At 42.1% G+C, this 25651-nt stretch overlaps 1 protein-coding gene across 1 annotated transcript in view; it reads right to left on the bottom strand.

The window, feature by feature from the left end:
- The window catches only part of LOC142742747 (galectin-9B-like), a 32237-nt gene extending 17528 nt beyond the window's left edge, over positions 1 to 14709 (bottom strand). The window contains exons 1-2 of the mRNA XM_075852834.1: positions 14582 to 14709; positions 4539 to 4627 (exon numbers count right to left, since the gene is read on the bottom strand). Of these exons, the coding sequence (XP_075708949.1) occupies positions 4539 to 4627; positions 14582 to 14608 (116 nt within the window). The 5' untranslated portion in view covers positions 14609 to 14709. The remainder of the gene's footprint in view (positions 1 to 4538; positions 4628 to 14581) is intronic.
- Positions 14710 to 25651: the final 10942 nt, after the last annotated feature.

Below are 25651 nucleotides of genomic sequence, written 5' to 3'. Positions count from 1 at the left end.
ATTTAAAAAAAAAAAAAAAAAAAACAAAAAAAAAAAAAAGAGATAACAAGCTATTGAGCAGCTGTTGGCCCATAATGCCCTAGACCGCTTTGCCTCCAGGAGAGTTTGTTGCTGTACAGAGGCACCATACAGCAGCACATTCAGTGTGTACAGCTATGCAATTCAGGCCCAACATTACAATTAAAAAAAATAAAATTTGACAAAAAAAACAAAAAACACACGATTTAAGCAAACCAGCGCCATACATTTGCACACTTTGTCTAATTTCACACCACTTTTAGAAACTTAATTGTAAAATGAAAAAAAATTGTACAAAGGTCCCTTTCACACCACATATCGTAGACTTACCCAAAGTATACAAATGCACTCCAGAAATGAACATTAAACAAAAAGGTGTACAGTGGCAATGTATAATTTTCTTTAAAGGGGTTGTCCAACAAAACACATGTATCCCCTATTTACAGGATAGGGGATACATGTGTGATAGCTGGGGGTCTGACCGCTGGGACCCCCAGCTATAAGAAGAATGGGGGACTGAAAGTCCCCTGAAGTGCTCCATGAGAAGCATGGGACTTCCGGGGTCTGTGTCTGGCAGCTCCATAGAAATTAGTGGAGCGCTGGACTCGCTTGTGCGCATGCGTGACAGGCGCCCCATTCATTTCTATGGAGCTTCCCGTCATACAAGCCGGACACAACCCTGAAGTCCCATGCTTCTCATGGTGCACTTCGAGGGACTTTCGTTCCCCATACTCCTTATGGATACATGAGTTTTGTGGGACAACCCCTTTAAGGCCACTTTCACACAGGTGTATTTTAAAGCCAAAACCAGCAGTGGAACCTAAATGGACAAAACGTAGAAACAAAAAATATGCACCTCTTCCATGTTTTGCACCCTCTCCTGGTTTAGCTAGGGGTCTAGGTCACACTTATTTGCAGTGTCCATTAGGCATCCAAATATGTATCCACATGGCTCCATTGACTTAAAGGATGCCAAAAGAATGTCTCGCTGAATACGTTTTTTTCCCCCCCAATGGAAGACTATGGGCTAAGTATGTCACTGTATGCCTAAACAGTGGCATATGTCAGGTTTTTGAGCCACTTGCGATTGACGTGGCGTTTTTAGAGCGGTTTTTCTATAGAGTATGAAAAATGGCTCCAAAAACGGCCGAAGAAGTGGTTGTTTTTTTTACGTGGCCGTTTTTCAAACTAGGCCATGTGAACATACTCTTAGGGTTTAAAAGCGAAAAAATGAATAAACTGTGTAGACAGCTGGGATACATTGGCCGGTTTTGTGTAAACGTAAAAAAAAAAAAAAAAAAAAAAAATTGCATGGTATATAACATGCAATATGTTTGCATACATCAACTCGTTAATGTAAAAAAATAAAAATAAAACTTCATGTATAGTTTTAGTGCAACCAACAGCGTAAGGCAAAAAGATAAAAATTGTATTCTTAGAGTAGGGGTCTCAATCATGTGGCCCCTGATGCGGTCATCTGCAGGCCGCAGGCCACCGAAGTTCCCAAGACATCCTCGGAACAGCAGGCCGAAGGAGGAGAACCACACACACACACACACCCCCCCTGTAGAAAGTGCCACCCCCCTGTATATAGTGCCCCACACACCCAACCCTGTCATCACTACACCCCCCCCCTTCCCTTAGATAGCTCCAATGGGGCTCCCTCTAGGAGTGGAATCCCCAGTTAGAGAGTTGCCGATGCTCTGGCACGGGATTCCTCTCCTGGAGTGGCCCCTGACGTCACTGTCTGGTCAGCGGCTTCTCCTGGACTGGAATCCCTGGCCACAGCGTTAATACTCTGGCCAGGAACTCCGCTCCTAGAGGTGGCCCCTGACGTTACTGTCTATATAGGCGAAAGGAAATAGAAAGAGGCAGCACTCCAAAGTTCGTATCAAAATGCTTGGCTTTGCTTGACAAAGGCTGCATGGAGCAGCTGAAACGTTGCGATCTTTTTGCACCGATGGTGAATAAATACCATTTTGATACGAACTTTGGAGTGCTGCCTCTTCTTTCTATTTCGTTTACATTTGGGGATTTGCAAGTCGGATCCCTGGAGGCTTGCACCCTGATACCCTAGAGGTTTATGTTCTGCTATGCTGCCCATACGCTCTTTGGACACTGTCCACATAGGGACAGTGACATCAGGGGCTGCACCAGGAGAGGTCTCTCCTGCCAGAGCGTGGGCAATGCTCTAGGAGTGGAATCCCCAGCCTGAGGGAGCTACCTATAGGGGGAGGGGTGTATGTGTATCACTATCTACAGTGGGCACTGTGGCACTATCAAAAAAGGGGCTGCTCAATCTTGACATTCTTGTGTTTGCCAAACACTGCCAACTAAGTAGCCAGACTGCCTTTAGCAACACTTAAAGAGGCTCTGTCACCAGATTCTCAAATCCCTATCTCCTATTGCAGGTGATCGGTGCTGCAATGTAGAGAACAGTAAAGTTTTTTGTTTTTTTGAAAAACGTTCATTTTTGGCCAAGTTATGAGCGAATATAAATTATATATATATATATATATATATATATATATATGCAAATGAGCTTTGAAATGGACAACTGGGCGAGTTTTTTTTTTTCGTATTTCCAACTGGGCGTGTATTGTGTTCGTAACATCTGGGCGTGTTTACTTCTTTTACTAGCTGGGCGTTGTGAATGGAAGCGTATGATGCTGACGAATCAGCATCATACACTTCTCATCGTTCCCACCCAGCTTCTGGCAGTGCACAGACGTCTATTTGACCATTTGTGAACATTTTCCTAAGAACGGCGTCATGCAGTGCTGACAGCCATGAGTAATTTCTATGAACTATGCAGTAGTTTTGTTAAACTTATGGTTTATTAGTTGCAGCACGCTGTGAGCCTGGCGTATTCATGAGCTGAGGGATAGCTGCACAACAACCACTGATTCATAGCTTTTACGGTGCATAGAAAGCCGTCAATCAGCAGCGGGGGAGCCTGAAGCTCATGGTTATGTCTGAACACAAATTCACAGGGCTTGCAGCGTACTGCAGCTGGTAGGATATTAGTTCACCAAAACGACTGCATATTTACACACAAATGACAAACTGCTGAAATCAGCATTTCTGTCACTACTTCATGCTTCTCTCCTAGAGTGCATTATTAAAGGGGTTGTCCACGACCGGACAACTGATGACCTATCAACAGCGTGTTCTCGCAAGAACACGCTGTGTCTGTGCACTGCCAGAAGCTGGTTGGGAACGATGAGAAGTGGATGATTCTGATTTGTCAGCAACATACACTTCTATTCACAACGCCCAGTTAGTAAAACAAGTAAACACACCCAGATGTAACGAACACAATACACGCCCAGTTGGAAACACAAAAAAAAAAAAAAAAAAAAAAACACGCCCAGTTGTCCATGTCAAAGCTCATTTGTGTGTGTGTATATATATATATATATATGAATAAAATAGCTCATAACTTGGCCAAAAATTATCGTTTTTAAAAAACAAAAACATTACTGTTATCTACATTGCAGCGCCGATCACATGCAATAGGGATTTGGGAATCTGGTGACAGAGCCTCTTTAAACTGGATTGTTAAAATAAGCATGTGGAGTAAACTCAAATTTCCAGTGTTTAAACCTAGCGTGATTATTATAGTAATGTAGTGTTCTAGTAGTTCAAATAACTAATTGATTAACAATAATTTTGTAATGTATCAAACTTGAAAGTAATGCGGACCGTCAACTTTTTTCTATGTGCGGCCGATTTACCTGGCTGATTTTGAGACCCCTGCCTTAAAGCATTGTTAATGGCTAGCCTCGTCCTGCAGGATGTTTATTCTAAATGAAAAAAAAAAAAACCAGGACTACTTTGTTGAATAATAATTTTTCCTTTAAGAGCATGTTCATACGCAAACTCAAAAATGTCTGAAAATAAGCAGCTGCTGATTTTCAGACGTTTTTGTAGCAACTTACGTTTTTCACAGACGTTTTTGGAGCTGTTTTTCAATGGAGTCAATGAAAAACGGCTCCGGAAACGTCCCAAGAAATGACCTGCACTTCTTTTGATGCAGCGTCTTTTTACGCACCGTATTTTGAAGACGACGCGTACAATTACACCTCATGGAAACAGAACACCGTAAATCCCATTGCAAGCAATGGGCAGATGTTTGGAGGCGTAATGGTGCCGTTTTTTTCACGCGTAATTCGATGCATAAACGGCCCGAATTACGTCTGAAGCCACTGCGTGTGAACATACCCTTATAGCTGCAGCCTGAATAGGTAATGCATGGCAATAGCAATGCTGCTACCTGCAGGTGACTGGCACAAATCTTGTGTCACCACATTGACTACAAGTGTTGGCAGCACTTATTCCCACCGCCAGTACATGCAGGTCCGCATCAGAAAGGGAGCAAGACAGCATCAGACCGCTACCATAGGCTAACAAGGTAAGTGGTTTGTCTTCCATTTAGCCTTGCTTGCTTCTTTATGTGCTGGAGAGTTCTCTTTTAAATACAAGATGTATCAATGCAACATATTAAACAAATTACAAACCTGTCACCTGAAGGTAGGACAGCGCCACTGACAATAACCATGGTGCCATCGTTGATGCCACTGTGAAAATGGGTGTGGAATGGAACAGGCTGAAAAGTAAAGATAACAATTATGAAAACATCCAAGTACATTTCTTACATGGGGCCTTATGAATCGAAAATGTCTCAGCAGAAGGGAGTAAGCGCTCATAAAAGCTATGCAAAGGTATGGTATGTTTGCAAAATCATTTTTGATTCAATTTCAGAAAATAAACACGTGGGGGGGGGGGGGGGGGGGGGGGAGAAAAAAAAATAAAATAAAAAGGGTTCCAACATATAAACATACATTTGCATAGATCACACAAATGACGACTTTTACATTTTCTTTTATTATAGATGTTGTGTATCAATGGAATAAGTCATTAACCCCTTAAGGACGCAGCCTAGTTTGGGCCTTAAGGCTCAGAGCCCATTTTTCAAATCTGACATATTTCACTTTATGTGGTAATAACGTCGGAATGCTTAAACCTATCCAAGCGATTCCGAGATTGTTTTCTCGTGACACTTTGGGCTTCATGTTCGTGGTAAAATTTGGTCGATATATTCAGTCTTTATTTGAGAAAAATTGCAAAATTTAGAGAAAATTTAGAAAAAATAGCATTTTTCAGAATTTAAATGCATCTGCTTGAAAAACAGACGGTTATACCACCCACAATAGTCACTAGTTCACATTTCCCATATGTCTACTTTAGATTGGCATCGTTTTTAGAACATTATTTTATTTTTCTAGGACGTTACAAGGCTTAGAACATAAACAGCAATTTCTCATATTTTTAAGAAAATTTCAAAAGCCTTTTTTTTAAGGTACCTGTTCAGTTCTGAAGTGGCTTTGAGGGGCCTATGTATTAGAAACCCCCATAAAACACCCCATTTTAAAAACTAGACCCCTCAAAGTATTCAAAACAGCATTTAGAAAGTTTTTTAACCCTTCAGGCATTTCACAGGAATTAAAGCAAAGTGGAGGTGAAATTTGCAAATTTCGTTTTTATTTCTGAATTTCAATTTTATTTTATTTTTTTTCTGTAACAAAGAAGGTTTTACCAGAGAAACACAACTAAATATGTATTGTCCAGATTCTTCAGTTTTTAGAAATGTCCCACATGTGGCTCTAGTGCGCTCGTGGACTAAAACACAAGCCCCAGAAGCAAAGAAGCACTTAGTGCATTTTGCTGGTGCTTTTTTATTAGCATATATTTTAGGCAGCATGCCTGGTTTGGAGAGGTGTTGAGGTGCCAAAACAGTCGGAATCCCCCAAAACTGACCCCATTTTGGAAACTGCACCCCTCCAGGAATTAATTTATGGTTATTGTTACCATTTTGACCCCGTAGTTTTTTCACAGCGCGTATTTGAATTGGGCTGTGAAATTAAAAGAATGACAATTTTTCCAATAAGATGTAATTTTTGATCAGAATTTCTTATTTTCACAGGGAACAAAATGCCCCATTTTGTTGCCCAATTTGTCCTGAGTGCGGCAATACCCCATTTGTGGTGATAAACTGCCGTTTGGGCCCATGGGAGGCCTCAGAAGGAAAGGAGCGCTATGTGTTCTTTGGAGCCCAGATTTTGCTGGATTGGTTTTCGGGTGCCATGTCGCATTTGCAGAGCCCCAAAGGTATCAAAGCAATGGAAATCCACCAGAAGTCACCCCATTTTGGAAACTACACCCCTCAAAGAATTTATTTATGGGTGTTGTGACCATTTAGACCCCACAGTTTTTTCACAGAATTTATTTGAATTGGGCTGTGAATTAAAAAAAAAATTATTTTTTCCAATAAGAAGTAGTTTTGGCTCAAAATGTCTTATTTTCACAAGGAATAAAATACCGCATTTTGTTGCCCAATTTGTCCTGAGTGTGGCAATACCCTATTTGTGGTGATAAACTGCCGTTTGGGCCCATGGGAGGGCTCAGAAGGAAAGGACCACCATGTGGCCTACTGGGAATTTTCTGGTGCTAAGTCGTGTGTGCAGAAGCCCCTGAGGTATCAGTACAGTTGAAACCCCCGAGAAGTGACCCCGTTTTAAAAACGACACCCCTTAAGGAATTCATCTAGAGGTGTAGTGAGCATTTTGACCCCACAGGTATTGTGTAAAAGATAATGCGCAGCAGATGGTGCAGAGTGAGATTTGCAATTTTCTATATATATGCCATGTCAGTGTCCGATATATTGTGCCCAGCATGTGCCACCGGAGACCTACACCCCATAAACTGTAATGTTGGCTCTCCCGGGTACGGCAATACCCTACATGTGGCTGTTATCAGCTGCCTGGGCACACAGCAGGGCTCAGAGGGCAAAGATGAGGAGGGGTAAGCTGTGCGAAGTGGATCAGAGCGAGTAAAACTGGGGTAAATTAAAAATAAAGGGATGGATGATAAATTTGAAAACACTCTTTCATACAGAGCTCTGGTTTTTCGGGACACGCGTCACATTGATATATTGTGTCCTTCCTTATCTCCCTCTTATAGCAGACTCTGCACCTCTTTTGACTTTTTCCCTTCTTGCCAGTTTGGGGAACTTCTCCTAAAAAGTGTTGCCCTGGTACGATGCCTGTGGCCCCGCTTCCAGAAGTACTGTAAGGCTTCAGGACTTGATCTGACAAGTCCACCCCTCCCATGTACCTATTGTAGTCCAGGATGCAGTCTAGTTTGGGGGTCCCTGTACTGGTACATGGGTACTGGTGTGGCATCTCCTGGTCTTGTACTTGACACACAATATGTTGCTGCTAGATTGTGCCCTGCTCTCACCCCTTCTGAGTGTTTGCCCAAGCAGAGTCGTAGGGAGGCCTCTCAGGTTTCTTCTAGCAGTGCCGCATGCCGCAGGACTTCTGGAAGCGAGGCAGTTGAAGAGTGGGACGCTGGTATAAAAATTATCCAGGTAGAGGTGGTAACCCTGGTCCAGCAGTGGGTGCACCAAATCCCACACAATTTTTGTATTAACTCCCAGTAAGGGGGGGCATTCTGGGGGCTGAGAACTGGTGTCCTTCCCTTCATATATCCTAAATTTGTAGGTATACCCGGATGCACTCTCGCACAGCTTATACATCTTCACGCCATACCTTGCCCTCTTACCCGGCAGGTACTCGCGGAATTGAAGCCTCCCTTTCAAATGTACCAGGGATTCATCAATAGAAATACACTTCTCGGGGGTGAATGCTGGGAAAACCGGGCACTGAAACGGTCTAATAGGGGTCTCCGTTTATACAAACGGTCAAAACTGGGGTCATCTCGGGGTGGGCACGGCTCATTATGAGTATAATGTAAGAAGCGAAGTATTGCCTCATTTTTATTTAATTTTTAGTTTCCAGTTCAGTTCTGAAGTTGCTTTGAGGGGCCCATATATTAGACACCCTTATCAAACACCCCATTTCAGAAACTAAACCCCTCAAAGTATTCACAACAGCATTTAAAAAGTTTATTAACCCTTTAGGCGTTTCACAGGAATTTAGAGCAAAGTAGAGGTGACATTTAATTAATTTAATTTATTAGGCACCATGTCCGGTTTGAAGAGGTCTTGTGGTGCTAAAACAGTGGAAATGCCCCAAAAGTGACCCCTTTTTGGAAACTAGAGACCTTGAGGAGTCCATTGTAGTTTTCTTGGGGTGCATGCGGCTTTTTGATCAGTTTTTATTCTATTTTTAGGTGGCGTGGTGACTAAAAAAACAGCAATTGTACTATTGTTTTTTATTCAATTTTTTTTACAGCGTTCACCGTGCGCTATAAATGACATATTCACTTTATTCTGCGGGGCGATACGATTACGGCGATACCAGATGTTTATAGTTTTTTTTTATGTCTTATGGCGTTTGCACAATAAAATACATTTTGTAAAATATAATTTATTTTTTGTGTTACCTTATTCTAAGAGCCATAACTGTTTTATTTTTCCATCAGGAAAGCCGTGCGAGGACTTATTTTTTGCGTAACGAACTGTAGTTTTGATCAGGACCATTTTTAGGTACATGCGACTTTTTGATCTCTTTTTATTCCATTTTTTGGGAGGTGAAGTGACCAAACAATTGTGATTGTGGTACGGTTTATTATTATTTTCTCTTACGGCGTTCACCGCACGGGATAAATAACGACATCGTTTTGTAGTTCAGGACGTTACGGACGCGGCGATACCAATTATGTATAGTTTGTTTATTTTTATTAATAATAAAGAACTGATAAGGGAAAAAGGGGGACTTTTACTTTTATTACTTTTAAATCTTTTATTTTCTTATTTTTACACAACTTTTTTACACTTTTTTTTACTTTGTCCCACTAGGGGACTTGAGGGCAGGAGGCTCTGATCGCTATTCTAATACACTGCACTACATGCGTAGTGCAGTGTATTAGAGCTGTCAGCTGTTCGCTGACAGCAAGCATAGTGGGTCCTGATTTTGTCGGGACCCACTAGGCTTCCGTCGATGGCGTAGCCAGAGTCCATTGTTAGGATTCTGGTTGCCATAGTAGCCATCACGGCCCGCTATCGTGTAGCAGGCCGGCGATGGCAGCTTAACCCCTAAGAAGCCGCGATCGCTATTGAACGCGGCTTCTAAGGGGTTAATCGGCGGGGACCACCGCGATCGGTCCCTGCACACTAAGCTGTGATAGCCTGCTGTCGGAAACAGCAGGTATCACAGCTCAGACACGCGCCGGGGAAAGATGGCGCCGTGTTTACTCAGGTCAGTAATAGTACTGACCTGAGCGCGAACGTTCTACTTAGGGTATGTTCACACGCTGAGAGGCAGTTACGTGTGAAAAGACAGACTGTTAACAGCTGCCTCGTTTCACACGTAAAAGCTCCTCCTCGTAATTTACGAGGCGTCTGAGACGCTCGTAAACCTTGAGCCGTGCTTCATTGATTTCAATGAAGAACGGCTCAAATTACGTGGCAAAGAAGTGCCCTGCACTTCTTTGCCGAGGCAGTAAATTTACGGGTCGTCGTTTGACAGCTGTCAAACGACGACTCGTAAATAACAGGTCGTCTGCACAGTACGTCGGCAAACCCATTCAAATGAATGGGCAGATGTTTGCCGACGTATTGTAGCCATATTTTCAGACGTAAAACGAGGCATAATACGCCTCGTATACGTCTGAAATTTGGCCGTGTGAACATACCCTTAGCAGGACGTACTATTACTGACCTGAGCGCGAAGGGGTTAACATCATTCCCTTAGAATAACTTCACAGCTGCATTGTATAATCCATTACTCTGATCCATTTTTATCCTTATTCTGATGTAAAAACAGATCGTGAAAAATTCCATTGAAATAAAAATAATGGATTACAATCTGTTTTACATTCTCTGTGAATGTTTTGATACATGAAGGTCACAATGTACATAACACTAATAAACAAATGCAGTCACTTTATTGAAAATGTTGGAAACTGAACACGGTATAAAAAGTGATGCACTAACGGCGCATACACCATCGGCATAAAGTTGCACAAATCACGCAATGATTTGTAAAGACATAATATACATTTTTTTTTTTACAATTTCTATTTGTATTGAAAAGCATAATAGACTATAATTTGATAGTTACTCTTTTGGCATACCTAGGAATATAGAAGTCTAAGGCTATGTCTGGTGTATATATCGGGAACATTTGCCAGCATATAAGCCAGACGTACAACATAAACTTGTTGTGAACAGAAGACGCTATGCATACACATTTAACAAGTCACTTTTTTGTGCATGGCTTGTGATATAAGAACATATTGCCACATAAGTAGTGAAATAAAATAACACATTGAGAAATGACTGGACATAAGGAGCCAGCTAGGGTATGTGCACATGTGGCAAATTTGTTGCATACATTTCTTCAACTAAAAATCTATTCCATTCACCTGAAGTGGTTGTTTCTGCAGAAGATACATGGAACCACATTAGGATGTAAGGAACATTTGCAGCCGCCCCAGTGTTGGAACCATCCAAAATGCCCAACCCTTTTTTTTTTTCTTACCCCCCCCGCCCCGACACTAGCCGTCGGGGTGTGGGGGAAAGAGTTAGGTGGCCCCATGTGATTGAGATAGTCTGCCGATCCTATGAAATTCAACAGGTTCAACTGAGTTTTCTCTAATGTGTTAGGGTACCTTTAGGCTCTGTTCACACTGGGGTGCTTGGCTTTAATTTTTATAGGATCTATGAGTGATATGACATAATACATAATGATCTATTAGAAGAGTCTTATTCCCTCATTGACCTGTAGTGGGTTTGACAGGTTGCCTTTTTGTTGTTAGCGGATATAATAGTGTAGCATGCAACTGTATTCTAAAAAACTAAAGGAAATCTGATGGAAAAAACTGAACGCAAAACTGGTGGAAAGCAGTTTTTTTTTCCGTCCGTCACTCACTCATTTAAACCACACACACTTTTTCATAGAAAAGAATAGGATCTGTAGTCGGATTCATCACAATTAATTTTTTTTCAGCAACAAACACGTGAACCAACGAAAAACGATAAAATTATCTTTTTCATTGATAATCATTATTGAGGTCGAAATCTGTAAACGCCGCTCGCCACAACATTTACAATAGGCATTGCTGCTATGATCATTTTAGTGACATTTATTTATAGGCAGATAGCGGCATCAATGTTTAAATAATTTCCGAGCAAGAAGACAACACTCTTTCCAGAAAAGTCACAATGAACATTCCATACACTTGGGTTTAGGGCCTGTTCACAATCAGCGTTGCTTTCCGTTGGAGGAACCCCTCAACAAAAAGGCAAACGGAAACCTTAATGGTGACGGAAACTTAGCTATTGGTTTCCGTTTGTCACCATTGACAGGGTTCCGTTGTTTTTGACTAAAATCAAAAGCGCAGTCGACTGCGCTATTGATTCAGTCAAAACAACAGATTCTCCCAAGGGAGAATAACTGTAAGGCTGGATTCACAGAAGGTCATTACGTCCGGACCGAACACAGTGCAGGGAGCCGGGCTCCTAGTATCATAGTTATGTATTTTTTTTTATATGTAATATGTCTCAGGTCATGAGAATATTTGAAGACAAAAAGTATTTCCAGCTGTAATACATGTGGCTGATCACCTAATATGCAGGTCCTTCTCAATGAATTAGAAGATCAAAAAGTTAATCTATTTCAGGAATTCAAATAAAAAAGTGAAACTCATATGGATTCATTACACACAGTGATCTATTGCCAGCATTTTTTTCTTTTAATGTTGATTATGGAACAGTAAATAAAAACTAAAAATTTAGTGTCTCAAAAATGAGAATATTATTTCAAATATGATTTTTAATACTCAAATGTCGTCCTACTGAAAAGTATGTCCAGTATATGCACTCAATACTTGGTGAGGGCTCCTTTTGCATGAATTACTGCATCCATTTTAGATCAAGTCCAGAGTCAACTCAGCCATCTACCAGGAAATTTTAGAGCACTTCATGCTTCCCTCTGCTGACAAGCTTTATGGAGATGCTGATTTCATTTTCCAACAGGACTTGGCACCTGCCCAGACTGCCAAAAGTACCAATACCTGGTTTAATAACCACAGTATCACTGTGCTTGATTGGCCAGCAAACTCGTCTGACCTAAATCCCATAGAGAATCTATGGGGTATTGTCAAGAGAAAGATGAGACACCAGACCCAACAATGCAGACGAGCTGAAGGCCGCTATCAAAGCAACCTTCCATAATACCACAGCAGTACCACAAGCTAATCGCCTCCATGCCACGCCGCATTGATGCTGTAATTCATGCAAAAGGAGCCCCGACCAAGTATTGAGGGCATATACTGTACATGCTTTTCAGTAGGACGACATTTCAGTATTAAACACTATCTTTGAAATTGGGCTTATATAATATTCTAATTTTCTTGCGACACTAAATTTTGGGTTTTCAATCAACTGTGAGGGTATGTCTACATGGCCTATTTTCGGGCTGTAAACGCCCCCCCCCCCCCAAAATAAAATAGGGAGCAGAACGCCTCCAGACATCTGCCCATTGATTTCAAATGGTATAAACTGAGTTCTGTTTGATGGCCTGTTTTACGTGGTAGTTTTGAAAAACAGGCGCGTAAAAAAAAAAAAAAAAAAGCCGCGTAAAAGTACAGGTCACTTCTTGGGCCGTTTATCATTGACGCTATAGAAAACAGCTGTAAAAAAATGCAGTGGAAAACGCCGCAAAAATCGTGAGTGGCTTAAAAAAACATCTGAAAATCAGGAGCCATTTTCCCTTGAAACCAGCTCCGTATTTTAAGACGTTTGAGTTTGCGTGTGAACATACCCTTAGCCATAATCATCAACATTAAAAGAAAAACAATTGCTGGAAATAGATCACTCTGTGTGTAATGAATCTATAGAAATATAGGAGTTTCACTTTTTAAATTGAATTATTGAAATTGATGATATTCTAAAAGTTAATTTAATTGATTAAGAAGGACTAGTATATAGCAAATAGTGGGAGGAAACCTGAAGATTTTTTTCTATTGAATATGACAATTACAGTATAGATATTGCAGTGAATAATTTTTGTATATGCACTTACAGTAGAAAATTTATAAAAAGTGTGTAAGTTATATTTAAAAAAACAAAAAACTCCAGTGATTCATGTCATAGTGACATTCCAGAAGTTTCCATTGGTGGGGATCTGAGCACTGAGACCCCCACCAATCCCTAAAACAAAGCCGCAGTCGTGTGAGCATTTTCCAGAAATCAATGTAGCGGTGTACGGACTCAATAGAATGTCTAAGCCCGTACTCCAATTTCGACAAAAAGCCGAACAGAAACTAGGCGGCTCACACGAGCGCTTCTGCCGCTTCATTTTAGCGATTGGTGTGGGGGGGGGGGGGGGGGGGGGTCTCAGACCCCCACCAATCAAAACTTGACATGTCACTACGACATGTCTGAAGTTTGTTAAACGTTTAGTTACACTTTGATTATGATAAACAAGGTGTCCAGTTAACCCTGCACAAATTTTTTCCAAAGGCCTTGTTCATACAGTGCTCATTTGCAAGCATTTTTTCTTTTTTAAGCCAAAACCAGAATTGGATCTAGGAGAGCAGACCTATCCTTTTGTTTAGGTTCCATTTTGGATTTTAAAAATAAATAAATGAAAAATCTGCAGCAATCTACATTGTGTGAACAAGGCCTGGCTAGCATTTGGTAGACTTTTTTTTAAATATATATATATATATATATATATATATACACACAAAAAAAAAAAAAAAAAAAAAGGGAATCATTTTGATCGATTTGACTGGTCTCTCTCGTAAAAAAAAATAAAAAAAAGTTGCACTACATGTACACTATTCAGTTACCTGCATTACAGTAGATTTTATATATATATATATATATATATATATATACACACACAGATTTACAGATGTATTATGTCAAGTGTATGACCCTTAGGGTATGTTCACACGGCCTATTTACGGACGTAATTCGGGCGTTTTTGCCCCGAATTACGTCTGAAAATAGCGCCTCAATAGCGCTGACAAACATCTGCCCATTGAAAGCAATGGGCAGACGTTTGTCTGTTCACACGAGGCGTATATTTACGCGCCGCTGTCAAATGACGGCGCGCAAATAGACGCCCGCGTCAAAGAAGTGACCTGTCACTTCTTTGGCCGTAATTGGAGCCGCTATTCATTGACTCCAATGAATAGCAGCGCTAATTACGGCCGTAATTGACGCGGCGTTCAAGCGCCTGCACATGCCGTTACGGCTGAAATTACGGGGATGTTTTCAGGCTGAAACATCCCCGTAATTTCAGCCGTTACGGACCCCCGCCGTGTGAACATACCCTTACAGTTCGTGTACAACAAACCAGTCACAAGCTCACGTGACCTTAACCAGATTGTGCACAACCGCGCTCCCTATTCTATTAATGCATTAACGATTATATGTATATAATATGCGTCGGACAGCGACACCGTTCATAACATTGGCAGGAGATGCGTTATATATAAGAAGTAAAAGCCACGACTTGTACTCTGCACTAGTTTCCCTTACTACCGTCAGCACAATGCCTAAGCGACGGGTTACTGTACTCACAGGATTGTAGATGGGTCCGCACGCCATGGCGGCTGATAAACTGACCGGGTATGTGACGAGTTCCTGAGATGCTCCTGACAGGGAGTGAGGAGAACGCTATTTATTAACGGACTTGAGAACAATGCCGCCCAAAGCTCCGCCTAGTGGGCAGGTCAGGAAGTTGTTCAATGGAAGATGTGATAGAACTATTTTACCTCACTTTACTTGTGACACGACCCTTGTTGAAGTCATTCTGCTGTGTTTCTGAAGGTTTTTTTCAAATGACAAACAATACCATAATGCCAGGTCGATTGTACGTGCCTGGGCATGGTGTCTGCTTTCCTGAGCTGAACAAAGTTGTATGACACTTTCTGGTGACTGGTTTTCTACTCTACAGATGAGGCTTTCCTATTTTATATCCTTTTATTTGGAAGCCTCATATAAAATAATTAGAAATAGTGAAAAGTGCAATTATCCTGGTTGACTACATTGTTTTCTGGCAAAGTCAGTTCTATCACGGATTTCAGTCATAAAATTCCCTTTTATTTTCTGTACAGCAAAACCAGATATTTATACTTCATCAAAAGTTTGTCGAAACTATAAGGTCTGAGCCTTAGGCCTCATTCAGACATAATACAAGCGCATTTTAGCGTCCATATTAATGCTACAAGTCCTGGTCTGACCGGGTGTCTAATGACATAAACTAACAGCATCTTAGGGCCTGTTCACATCACCGTTCATTTCCGTTCCGGGGTTCCGTCGGAGGTTTCCGTCGGGTGAACCCTGCAACGGAAAGTCAAAGCACAGCTTCCATTTCAGTCACCATTGATCTCAATGGTGACGGAACCATCGTTAATGGTTTCCATTCGTCACCATTCCGGCAGGTTTCCGGTTTTCTGACGGAATCAATAGCGCAGTTGACTATTAGCAATGTTTCCGTCACCATTGATCTCAATGGTGACTGAAACGAAAGCTGTGGTTTCACTTTCCGTTGCGGGGTTCACCCGACGGAAACCTCTGACGGAATCCCGGAACGGAAAGCGAACGGTGATGTGAACAGGCCCTTAGGGATATATGATGCTAGATCGGGTCATTAGAATCACAGTCTGTCAGTTGTATAAAACATGCTTACGGATTAAGCCTCACCCTCGAATAATTTGACACATAATAAGTACATGTAACATATCTCTAAATATAAATAATACTGCCGTGACAAAGTGGGACCCGCATCTATCTGACATTTATGAAATATCCTTTGGATATATCATAAATGTCCCTCGTGGGAAAACCCCCTTAAAGGGGTTTTCCAATAATCAATATATATCACCTATCCACAGCAGTAGATCATAAAATACATGTAGCAAAAATAATAAATAGTAGGGAGTGTTTTCAACAAAGTATCATACAAAGTGACGCTGGCATAATAATAAGTGCGGAGAGAACAAAGCAGGGCGTACATACAATTGTGGCAACCAGTAGGTAAGGGGATTAATAGCCACCTTAAATGCAGCTAGCAGCTTCCTACTGTATAGCTCACAATTACTGGTGGATTGTAAGGGGGATGCTCTACGATGAGCTATAGGCCTCACTCGCTATAGCAGCAATCCCTATAAATGAAAAAAGCCAACCACGTATGACGCATTAGAAAGTGTGTCCAGTATATCAGCAGGTTCGCAGGACTGATACAGAACCATGGTGACGGCAAAACAGTAGCCTGGTTAACGGGACGAGACGCTCCGTCGGTCCAACCAGGAGGCTGTAGAGAGCAAAGTGTACAAAGAGCAAGCTATTCAGTGGGTTGCAATAGATATGGGCACTTCTGTAATGACAAAGATGATGACGGTGCTGGAGTAGCGTGGAGCAACAATGGGTGGTATATTGGTGGACTGTATTAAAAATACTATAAAGTAAAAGATGGTCAGAAGAACGATGTTGAGGTAAATTGTTACATATAAATATCTGCTTGATTCAGAAAATAAATAAATAAACAGAGAAATTCATAAGTAAAGGCCTGTTCACATCTGCATTGGAGGCTCCATTAAGGGCCTCCGTCGCAGATTCGTCAGAGATTACCAGAAACAGTAACGCAGCATGCTGCACTATTGTTTCCGTTAAAACCACGGACACTCCGACAGAAAGTCAATGGGTTTTGTCGGTCGCCGGTGGTGTCCGTCGTGCAACAGAACCGTTGCTTCTGGTATTCCCTTGTTCTGCTCCTCAGACGGAGCAGAACAACGAAATCACCTAACGCAAATGTCAACAGGGCCTAAGTATTCTCATATTAATGCAGCCAAAGAAAGTAAAATAACTATAATAAAAGGCAATATGTAAAAGAGGGTGTAAAGCTAAAAGGGAATAAATAACAATGATGATAGGTAATTATTGCATACACTATTATATGATCCAGTTCTATGAGCATAATAGTGAGGTAACATTCTGATTATTACAGCAAAATCGTCTAGCTGGAAAAGGTAATGGGGAAGATATATCAAAACTGCTGCAAAGGAAAAGCGGAGTAGTTGCCCATGACAGCCAATCAGGTTGATCATTTTCCAAGGGGCCTCTTAAAAATGAGAGGTGGAATTTGATTTGTTACCATGGGCAACTATTCCATTTTTGCTTTGCACCAATTTTTATATATCTTCTCCATTGTGTGTACTATATACACCCATTTAGTCATAATGTATGAATAGGCCTGTTCAAAAAAATTTGTAATTTAGATCTACATTTTGATCACTTCATTAAAAAAAACAAATTTACTACATATTGGAAATGTATATTCAACTTACCTGCTGCCTCTCTCCTGAATAATCTGTCCTATATTTCTGTGTTGCGGTCCCTCCTTTTCCGTTGTCTAAGGCCACCGCAGTGGTAGACTTTGCTATGGAATCGGACAGTCATAAGGACGATGGGGAGAAAGGACCACAGCCTCTTTCTTGCTGAACACATCTGCCTAACAGGCATACTGTGGAGGCATACTGGAGAGTGAATGAGGTACCGGGGACTGGACAGGACGAACCTGAGGCAGGCACAGAGTAGACATTGGGATCCCCACTGGAGAACCACTCCGGAATTCCAGTCGAGTACAGAAGCAAAGCCATGGTAGTTAATAGGTTTAGGCAGAACATAAAAGGCTATTTGTTCAGAGTAATGAACACTCACTTGCAACTTCAAAGGTTCTGTGATGGAAGGAATTCGGTCTGACAGAGGTTGACCACAGAAGCAATTGCTAGAGGTTTCTCCAGAGGAGTTGTGGGCACGTGTAGATGGTCTATTAAGGCCTGATGGATGAAGTTCGTATCTGCTCCCAAATCCAGATAAGCGGAAACTGAGTATGATACTTCACCAGAGGAGATTGTCACAAGAATCGATAATTTGGTAGAGAATTTTTGGAGAAGGCGTCGTCCACCAAGGGTAGTCTCTCCTATCAACCCTAGGTACTGGAGTTTCCCGGCTTCTGGGGACATTGACACACAAAATGACCCTTGTGGCCACAGTACAAACATAGGCCAGCTGAATTTCTGCCCTGCTGCTCCTGGTCAGACAGTCTGACTCTTCAGGGACAACAACTGAAGGAGGTAGCCGAGATCTCTGGAACTTAGGTGCCAGTCTGTAGGACCTTGTAACGTCCGAGGTTGTAGACTGCAGACTCCTATTATTCTGCAGACATCTTCCCACCCAGAGATGCCAGCACATACGGCTGTCCTGTCCTGCAGTGACCACTAGGGTGCACGCTCGAGCTCATTCCCGGCCTTAAAGGGCCAGAGCACACACATGTTTTAGATTTGACTGATTGCTCCCAGATCACCCTGGACTATAGGATGGGCCCTCCCCTTCACTCATTGCCTGAGCGTTGTTGTGTTTACCCGTGTTAGTCTTTGCAAATGGTCCCTTAGTGTTTTCCAGTTCCCAGTGTTCCCGTTCCTGCTACCTGTATCCTGTATCCAATGCTACCTTGTCCCTGTGCCATAGAGAGTTGGAATCGCATTGTGTCGTATACTATGCCTGCTGTATGTTACCGAGCCTGGTGTCTGCCTGCTGCCAAGGTCTCATCTGAGCCTGACATCGCTACTGTCTGTATTGCCACAGATACCCTTATTCTAACTATTGACTTTGCCTTGGTATCCTGTTTGGTCAGCTGCTATCCCGCTACGGTGGTAAGGCCCAGTGGTTCCACACACCCATCGTGACAGACGTTTTTTCTTGACAAACATCCTGGGCGCATTCTTAGAACCTCATGTCTATCCGTGTAGCCCGAAGAATCAGAGCATCCAAGGTAGACGGGAGATCATGACCCGCCAGCACATCTTTGACTTGAGTGGCTAATCCCTGCCAGAAGGTTGCCATCATGGCCTCGTTGTTACAGGCAAGCTCCGCTGCCAAAGTGCGAAACTGGATGGTGTACTCTCCTACCGTCAATTCCCCTTGGCGGAGATTCAGAAGCAAAGCAGCGGCAGAAGACTTTCGGCCCGGTTCCTCAAACACAGTGCGAAAAGTCTCTAAGAACAACTGTAGGTTAGAAGACTCCGGCCCCTCATGTTCCCAGATAGAGTTTGCCCATGCCAGAGCTTTGCCATTGAGTAGGGAGACAATAAAGGTAACTATAGTCAGATCAGAAGAGAATAGATGTGCATGCAGCTGGAAATTAATCTTGCACTGGTTGTGGAAGCCTCGACAGGTTCTTGCATCTCCATCGTAACGAGGTGGAAGTGGCAACAAAATTCCGGCCCCAGAACTGACTAAAGTGATGGCGGGAGTGGAGGTGGAACAGCAACTGAGGCAACATCCAAGCGTGTGACCATTGAATTGACCGCTTGCAGAAGCTGATCCTGGCATGCTCTGGGATTACTCTCTTGTCCGTTTGCATTACTTGGACCGGCGTCTTGGATTGAACAGAGGGATCCATGGCCTGAGCAAACTGTCACGGCTGTGGGGAATGTGGACCAACTGAGCCACTCCTCCGTAACTGAGTAGCAGCTGGTCAAAACAAAATGTCAATTACATTCGCCAAGGCGAGAGTACCTGGATAGCTGGCTTGTGCTGAATAATCAGAAGCTGGCTTGTGTCGGACTATCGGAAGCTGGCTTGTACTAGATAATCGAAAACTGGCATGTGCCGAACTGTCGGTAGCTGGCTTGTGCTGGATAATCGGAAGCTGGCTTGTGCTGTAAAATTGGACTTTAGTCGTCACGGACACTAGAGTTGAAACGGACACTGGACACGGATATTGAAGTCAACTCGGACACTGGACTTGGCACGGACACCGGACATGGATACTGAAGTCGTCATCGACACTGGATTTGACACGGACACCGGACACTGAACTTGACACCGAACATAAATACTGGATACAGGGTACAGGATACAGAATAAGGCTAGGGAACCTTTGCAGACTAACACAGGGTTAGAAAACACATTGCTCAGGCAATGAGGAAGTGAGAAGAGTTATTTTTAATGTGTTGGGATTGGTTAGGCATGATGTTCCTACGGGCATTGGCTGGACAAGAGAGCAGTGTGCGCCGGCGTCTCTGAGGAAGGAAACGACGGCAGGGTTTCAGAGTCCTGTGGTTGCGGCTGCCGGTAAGTGGGGGATGCCGAGGCTCAGCGACCGCGGGCATCACACAAGTTGACCAAAAATGGGATTTGGGATTTGTTTTATTATCCTTGGCCACCTGTCTTTCATTTTGTATTTTTGCTAATTTTATTACATTTTTACAGATTTTATTACGCTCTTTATAATTTAAAAAGGTTACAGATGTACCCTCAGATTTGTATTTTTTAAATGCAATTTTTTTGTCATGTATTGCCCTTTTTACAGAAGGTGTAAGCCATGTGGGATTTAATTTTAGTCGTTTATACTTACAGGAATACATTTTGCACATATTCCTTCTGAAGAATCACCTGTAGCGAAACGCGTATTGGGGTTCATGAGGAGGAGCGAGCACTGACAATTACTTTCCCTTTTTGCTGCTATGGGTAAGACTACTTGCATTAATATTATGTTGTAGCACTGTCACTTTATTCCATTTCCCCCCTTCCTTATGGTCACTGAACATGGTGATAAGGTATATTGATTAAGATTGGGATAATTCCCCTTGGGGTCAAAATGTTGTAATGCAGCCTATATACCCATATAGTACATCCAGCATCTGGGATTTTCAGCTCCGCTGTTCATACTAGGGTCTTGTCTTCATAGATTTTAAACATTGTTTGTTATATGTGTTCAATAAAATCATACTTTTTATATATAAATTGGCTTAAAAGCTCTTTTTTCTTCTGTGTATAATTACTCAAAGTGGATTTGAAAATCTCCCATTTATCATTTGTACCATTATTTAACATTAGTTCTTCCCAGTCTATATCCTGAATTGCAGCCCTCATCCTGGGGAAATTGGTCTTCTTAAAATTAAGTGTTTTTGCCCTCCTAACCTGTGTTTGTTTTTTACAGTATAGGTAAAATCCAACAGAGCTTCACCTCTAGTCGGGTCTTCCATAACTGGCCGATAAAATTTTCCTGCAACAGGTTGAGGAAATGTCTCCCCTTTGCAGTTGAAGCCGAACCATGACGATAAATAAATATCCAGGTAATTACAATCTCCCATTATCACTACAGAAGCCGCCTATGCAGCCTGCTCCATCTGTTTATATAGCTAACCTTCCATCTCCTCAGTTATATTGGGGGGCCTATAGATTACACCAAAAGTAATTTTTTCAGTGTTTACCTTCCTTTCTAGTGCCACCCACAAGGTTTCAACCTCCTAACAATCTTCACCCTCTAATGTCTCTTTCACACTCGCCTTCATACCACTTCTCACATACAGACATACACCACCGCCTTTCGTATTTGTCCCGTCTTTCCGAAAAAGTGTAAAACCCTGTAGATTTACTGCCAGTCGTGTGAAGAGTCTAGCCATGTTTCAGCAACACCAACTATATCTATATATAGAGTTTGTACACCAATGAAAAGTCAGCCCAGTGCTCTAGGAACCCAAAGCCTTCTCCTCTACACCAAGACTTAAGCCATGCATTTAACTCCCTGAGCTCCCGCTGTCTTCCCTGTGATGCGCATGGCACAGGCAGTATTCCTGAGAATACAACCTTGGAGGTCCTTCCTTTCAGCTTGTAGCCTAGTTCTTTAAAATTATTATTAAGGCTCCTCCACCTACCATTTATTCTGTCATTGGTACCTACATGGACCACGACAGCTGGATCATCACCAGCCCCTCCCAGTAATTTATCCACCCGTTCCACCACAAGCAGAACCCTAGCACCAGGGAAACAAATTGTTCTATCCATCTTCCTGATAATATAATCCCCTACAACTACCAATTGTCTTGCCTTACCTGTATTTCCATCCCTCCGACTACTAGCTGGGCTGTTCTCCCGGCTGTTAGGGAGATCAGTATCCACTAGGGCTGCCATTTCTGAAACCGACACCCTCGCATCATCACTCAACTTGGCAATTTTGCTTGGAATATCAGAAACAGGATTGGCTTTTCTTTGACCCCTTTCTACTGCCCCTAACTACATTAACCCAGCTAATTGCCTGATCCTGCTGACCCATGTCTTCACCCTCCAGATCTACTCCACTAACTACTTGTTCAGTCAGCAGCATGCTACGCTCAAGATCGTCTATCGCCCTCAGTGTTGCATTTTGCTCCTTCAGATCTCTAATGCGAGCTTCCAGGCGAACAACATGCTCACATCTGCCACACAGAGGTATTCACTCTGGAACTACGGTTCCAGTCGTGCATACATATGGCAAACTGTGCACTGAATAAAACCTCCAATCTTGCTGTCCATTATCCCAGTGACAAAAAAAAAACCAGTGAACAATTGTTAAAGTAAAAGAAAAGAAGAGTACTTACAGGGACTGTAACTCCTCTTTTTAACTCCGGTTTTGTAACTCCACTTGATATACAAACCACTTGTTTAGCAAGCCAAAACATATATGTGATATAATTTTATCTGGCTTTCAAGTATGCGTCAGAAAGTCCTCAAGGCATGTAGGGAGAATGGATGAAGTAATAGATAATAGGGAGTTGGGTACTGGACATGTCCAACATCTGCACAAAGTCCTTCATGCAAAAAATTCTAATTTATCGTCAAAGAGTTGGGTTATCGGTATAGTTAGCTGTCTTATGGGGACACGGTCCCTTAGTGAGTGAGGAGCGCTCTGCATTAGATCTCTCACTTGCAATAGATTTTTAGGAGAAATCAGAGCATGACCCATCACGTGAAACCATTTCCAGACTGAAAGAGTTGCTCTGGATATTGGGCTGATTAATTTGTTAGGTGGTTAGAGGGCATCTTTATTAAGAAGTATTGAGCAAAGCAGTTTTTGGGCCATCTCGTTCTTAATGTGGAGCTAAGACTTCAGTTAAGGATACCTAAACCAATCCACCAACCTGGACAATTATATGAATTTCATGTGAAGTTTAGCGTCAGGTAGACGAATCCCACCTGTCAATTTAGGTCTATGGAGGATGCGCACAGCTACCCTGAGTCTTTTTCCTTTCCAAATAAATTTTGATGGCCCTTTGTAGTGACCGAAAAATGAATGTAGGAACATGTATCGGTAATAGGTGAGTCTTGGTAATATGAAAGACATGATTATGTTCTTTGCGCCAAACCAGGAATGTACTGGAATGCCTAGTTTTTCTATAGAGGTCAATAAGTAGTCTAAAAGGGGAGGGTAGTTGAGACTAAATAAGTAATCTATGTTAGGACCACTGTTTATTCCCAACTAGGTAATGCATTGAGAGGACCAGTTTAAGGGGGAAGAGCTAGCAAGAGTGTTTCAGGTAGAGAGGGACAGGCCATAGCACAAGACCTGGGACTTTTTCAAATTAACATTAAAGTTTGAGAGTACCCCAAAGTAATGCAGTAAGGCTTATCATTTGGGAAGGGCCACTGTCGGGTTCAATATCATAATAATCAGGGCATCAGCATATGCTGCCAACTAATGCTGGCGACAACCCAAGTAAAATCCTTTGATTAAAGAAGTTTTCCAGCAGGATAGGCCATCAATAGCTGATTGGTCAGGGTCCACTTTTGAGCAGCTGTTTTGAAGGTGCCACAGTGCTTGTACGAGCGTTGTGGCCCCTTCAAAACAGCTGTTCGGCAGGGATCCCGGATGTCAGACCCCGACCCATCACCTATTGATGGTCTATCGTGAGGATAGGCCATGAATTTTTAGTGGCTGGAAAACCCCTTTACAGCTCTTGACGTAATGCCTGCATGAGAGATTCCAGGACCAGAAACAAGAGCATTGGAGACAGTGGGTAGCCCTGACGAGTCTGGTTTTGTAATATCAAAAGGGTCTGAGAGTACCCCATTAACAGCGTTAGAGGCTGAAGAATAAGCATACGTGGACATTGTAGCTTCAATAAAGGGAGGGGGGAAATAAATTTGAGTAGGACTTGTCTCGAACAAATTTAAAAATGAATGCAAACCATTTGGCTGAGCAGTGGGACAAAAATAGAGAGGCTATTAGACCATAAATTGATTTCATGGATACCCAAGACACGATTAGATAGATTAAAAAGTCTCACTGTTTTACCCTTCTTCATGCAGCCTCTAGACGTCCAGCACATCGTTGAGGTAGGAGATTAAACAGATTGCAAGCCGCAGGTGCATGTCCTCTTTCCCCACTAGCCCTGGTTTCTCCCCTCTCCCACCCGCCTCTCAAGTATTTAATTTCAGTCAATCACATAACCACAAGAGGCAGTCAATTTTACACTGTTCTAGCCCCTTGTGGTCATTCGATCGATGACAAGCCGACACCAACCGGAGGGAGAGACATCCCACGACCACGTGATGCTGTGTCAGTGCGTCACAGCAGAGGAAGAAATTACAGTAATTCCTGTACCATGTGACTGTAAATAAGAACGGGGGATCGGCGCATATTTCATTAAAGAAATTATTTAGTAAGTAGTCCATATTTTAGGTATAAATACAATGCAGAATAATTTTATACCACTGGATAACCCCTTTAATAATAAATAAATGACAAATCCTAAGTAAATAAAACAAACAAACAAACAAACAAACAAACACCTTTTCCCCTTACAAAATGCTTTATTATAAAAAATTAAATAAAAAAAAGCTTCACATAATTGGTAACACCGCATCAACCCAAACGATAAAAGTATTACATTATTTTACCTGCATGGTGAACACCGTAAGGCTGGGTTCACACGACCTATTTTCAGGCGTAATGGAGGCGTTTTACGCCTCGAATTACGCCTGAAAACACGGCTCCAATACGTCGGCAAACATGTGCCCATTCATTTCAATGGGTTTGCCGATGTACTGTGCCGAAGACCTGTAATTTTACGCGTCGCTGTCAAAAGGCGGCGCGTAAAATAACAGCCTCGTCAAAGAAGTGCAGGACACTTCTTGGGACGTAATTGGAGCCGTTTTTCATTGAATCCAATGAAGAACAGCTCCAAATTACGTCCGTAATGGATGCCCCGCAAAACTCGAGTACGAGCAATTACGTCAAATTCAGGAGCTGTTTTCTCCTGAAAACAGCTCCGTGATTTAAGACGTAAATGCAGTTATCGCGTGCACATACCCTTAGGGTATGTTCATATGCAGTGTTTTCAGGCGTATTTTGGGGCATTTACGCCTCGAAAAACGCCTGAAAAAACGGAAGCTGAATGCCTACAAACATCTGCCCATTGAAATCAATGGGAAAAACAACATTTAGTTCAACTTCTATTTACGCCTCTGTTTTAAAAAACGGAGCGTAAAAGGATGCTCTGTAAAAAGAAGTAGCATGTCACTTCTTGAGGCATTTTTTGGAGCTGATTTTCCATTGAACACTATGAAAAATGGCTCAAAAAACGCCTCAAAAAATGCCTGAAAAGAAGCCTCAAAAGCAGCTCCAAATTTAAAGAAGCTTCATTTTCAGCTTCAAAAACGCCTGAAAATCAGAGGCTGTTTTCTCTGAAACCAGCTCCATATTTTCAGACGTTTTTTGCTAAGCGTGTGAACATACCCTAAGAAGATAAAAAAAAAATAAAAAATGGCAGAATTTCTATTTTCTGTTCATTCTGCTTTCCTAAAAAAAATCCTATAATAAGT

This window comes from Rhinoderma darwinii, chromosome 2 (assembly GCF_050947455.1).
Source record: "Rhinoderma darwinii isolate aRhiDar2 chromosome 2, aRhiDar2.hap1, whole genome shotgun sequence".
Classification (NCBI taxonomy): domain Eukaryota; kingdom Metazoa; phylum Chordata; class Amphibia; order Anura; family Rhinodermatidae; genus Rhinoderma; species Rhinoderma darwinii.
The sequence above is the reverse complement of the archived record's forward strand: the minus strand, read 5'-3'. Positions and strand labels throughout refer to the sequence as shown.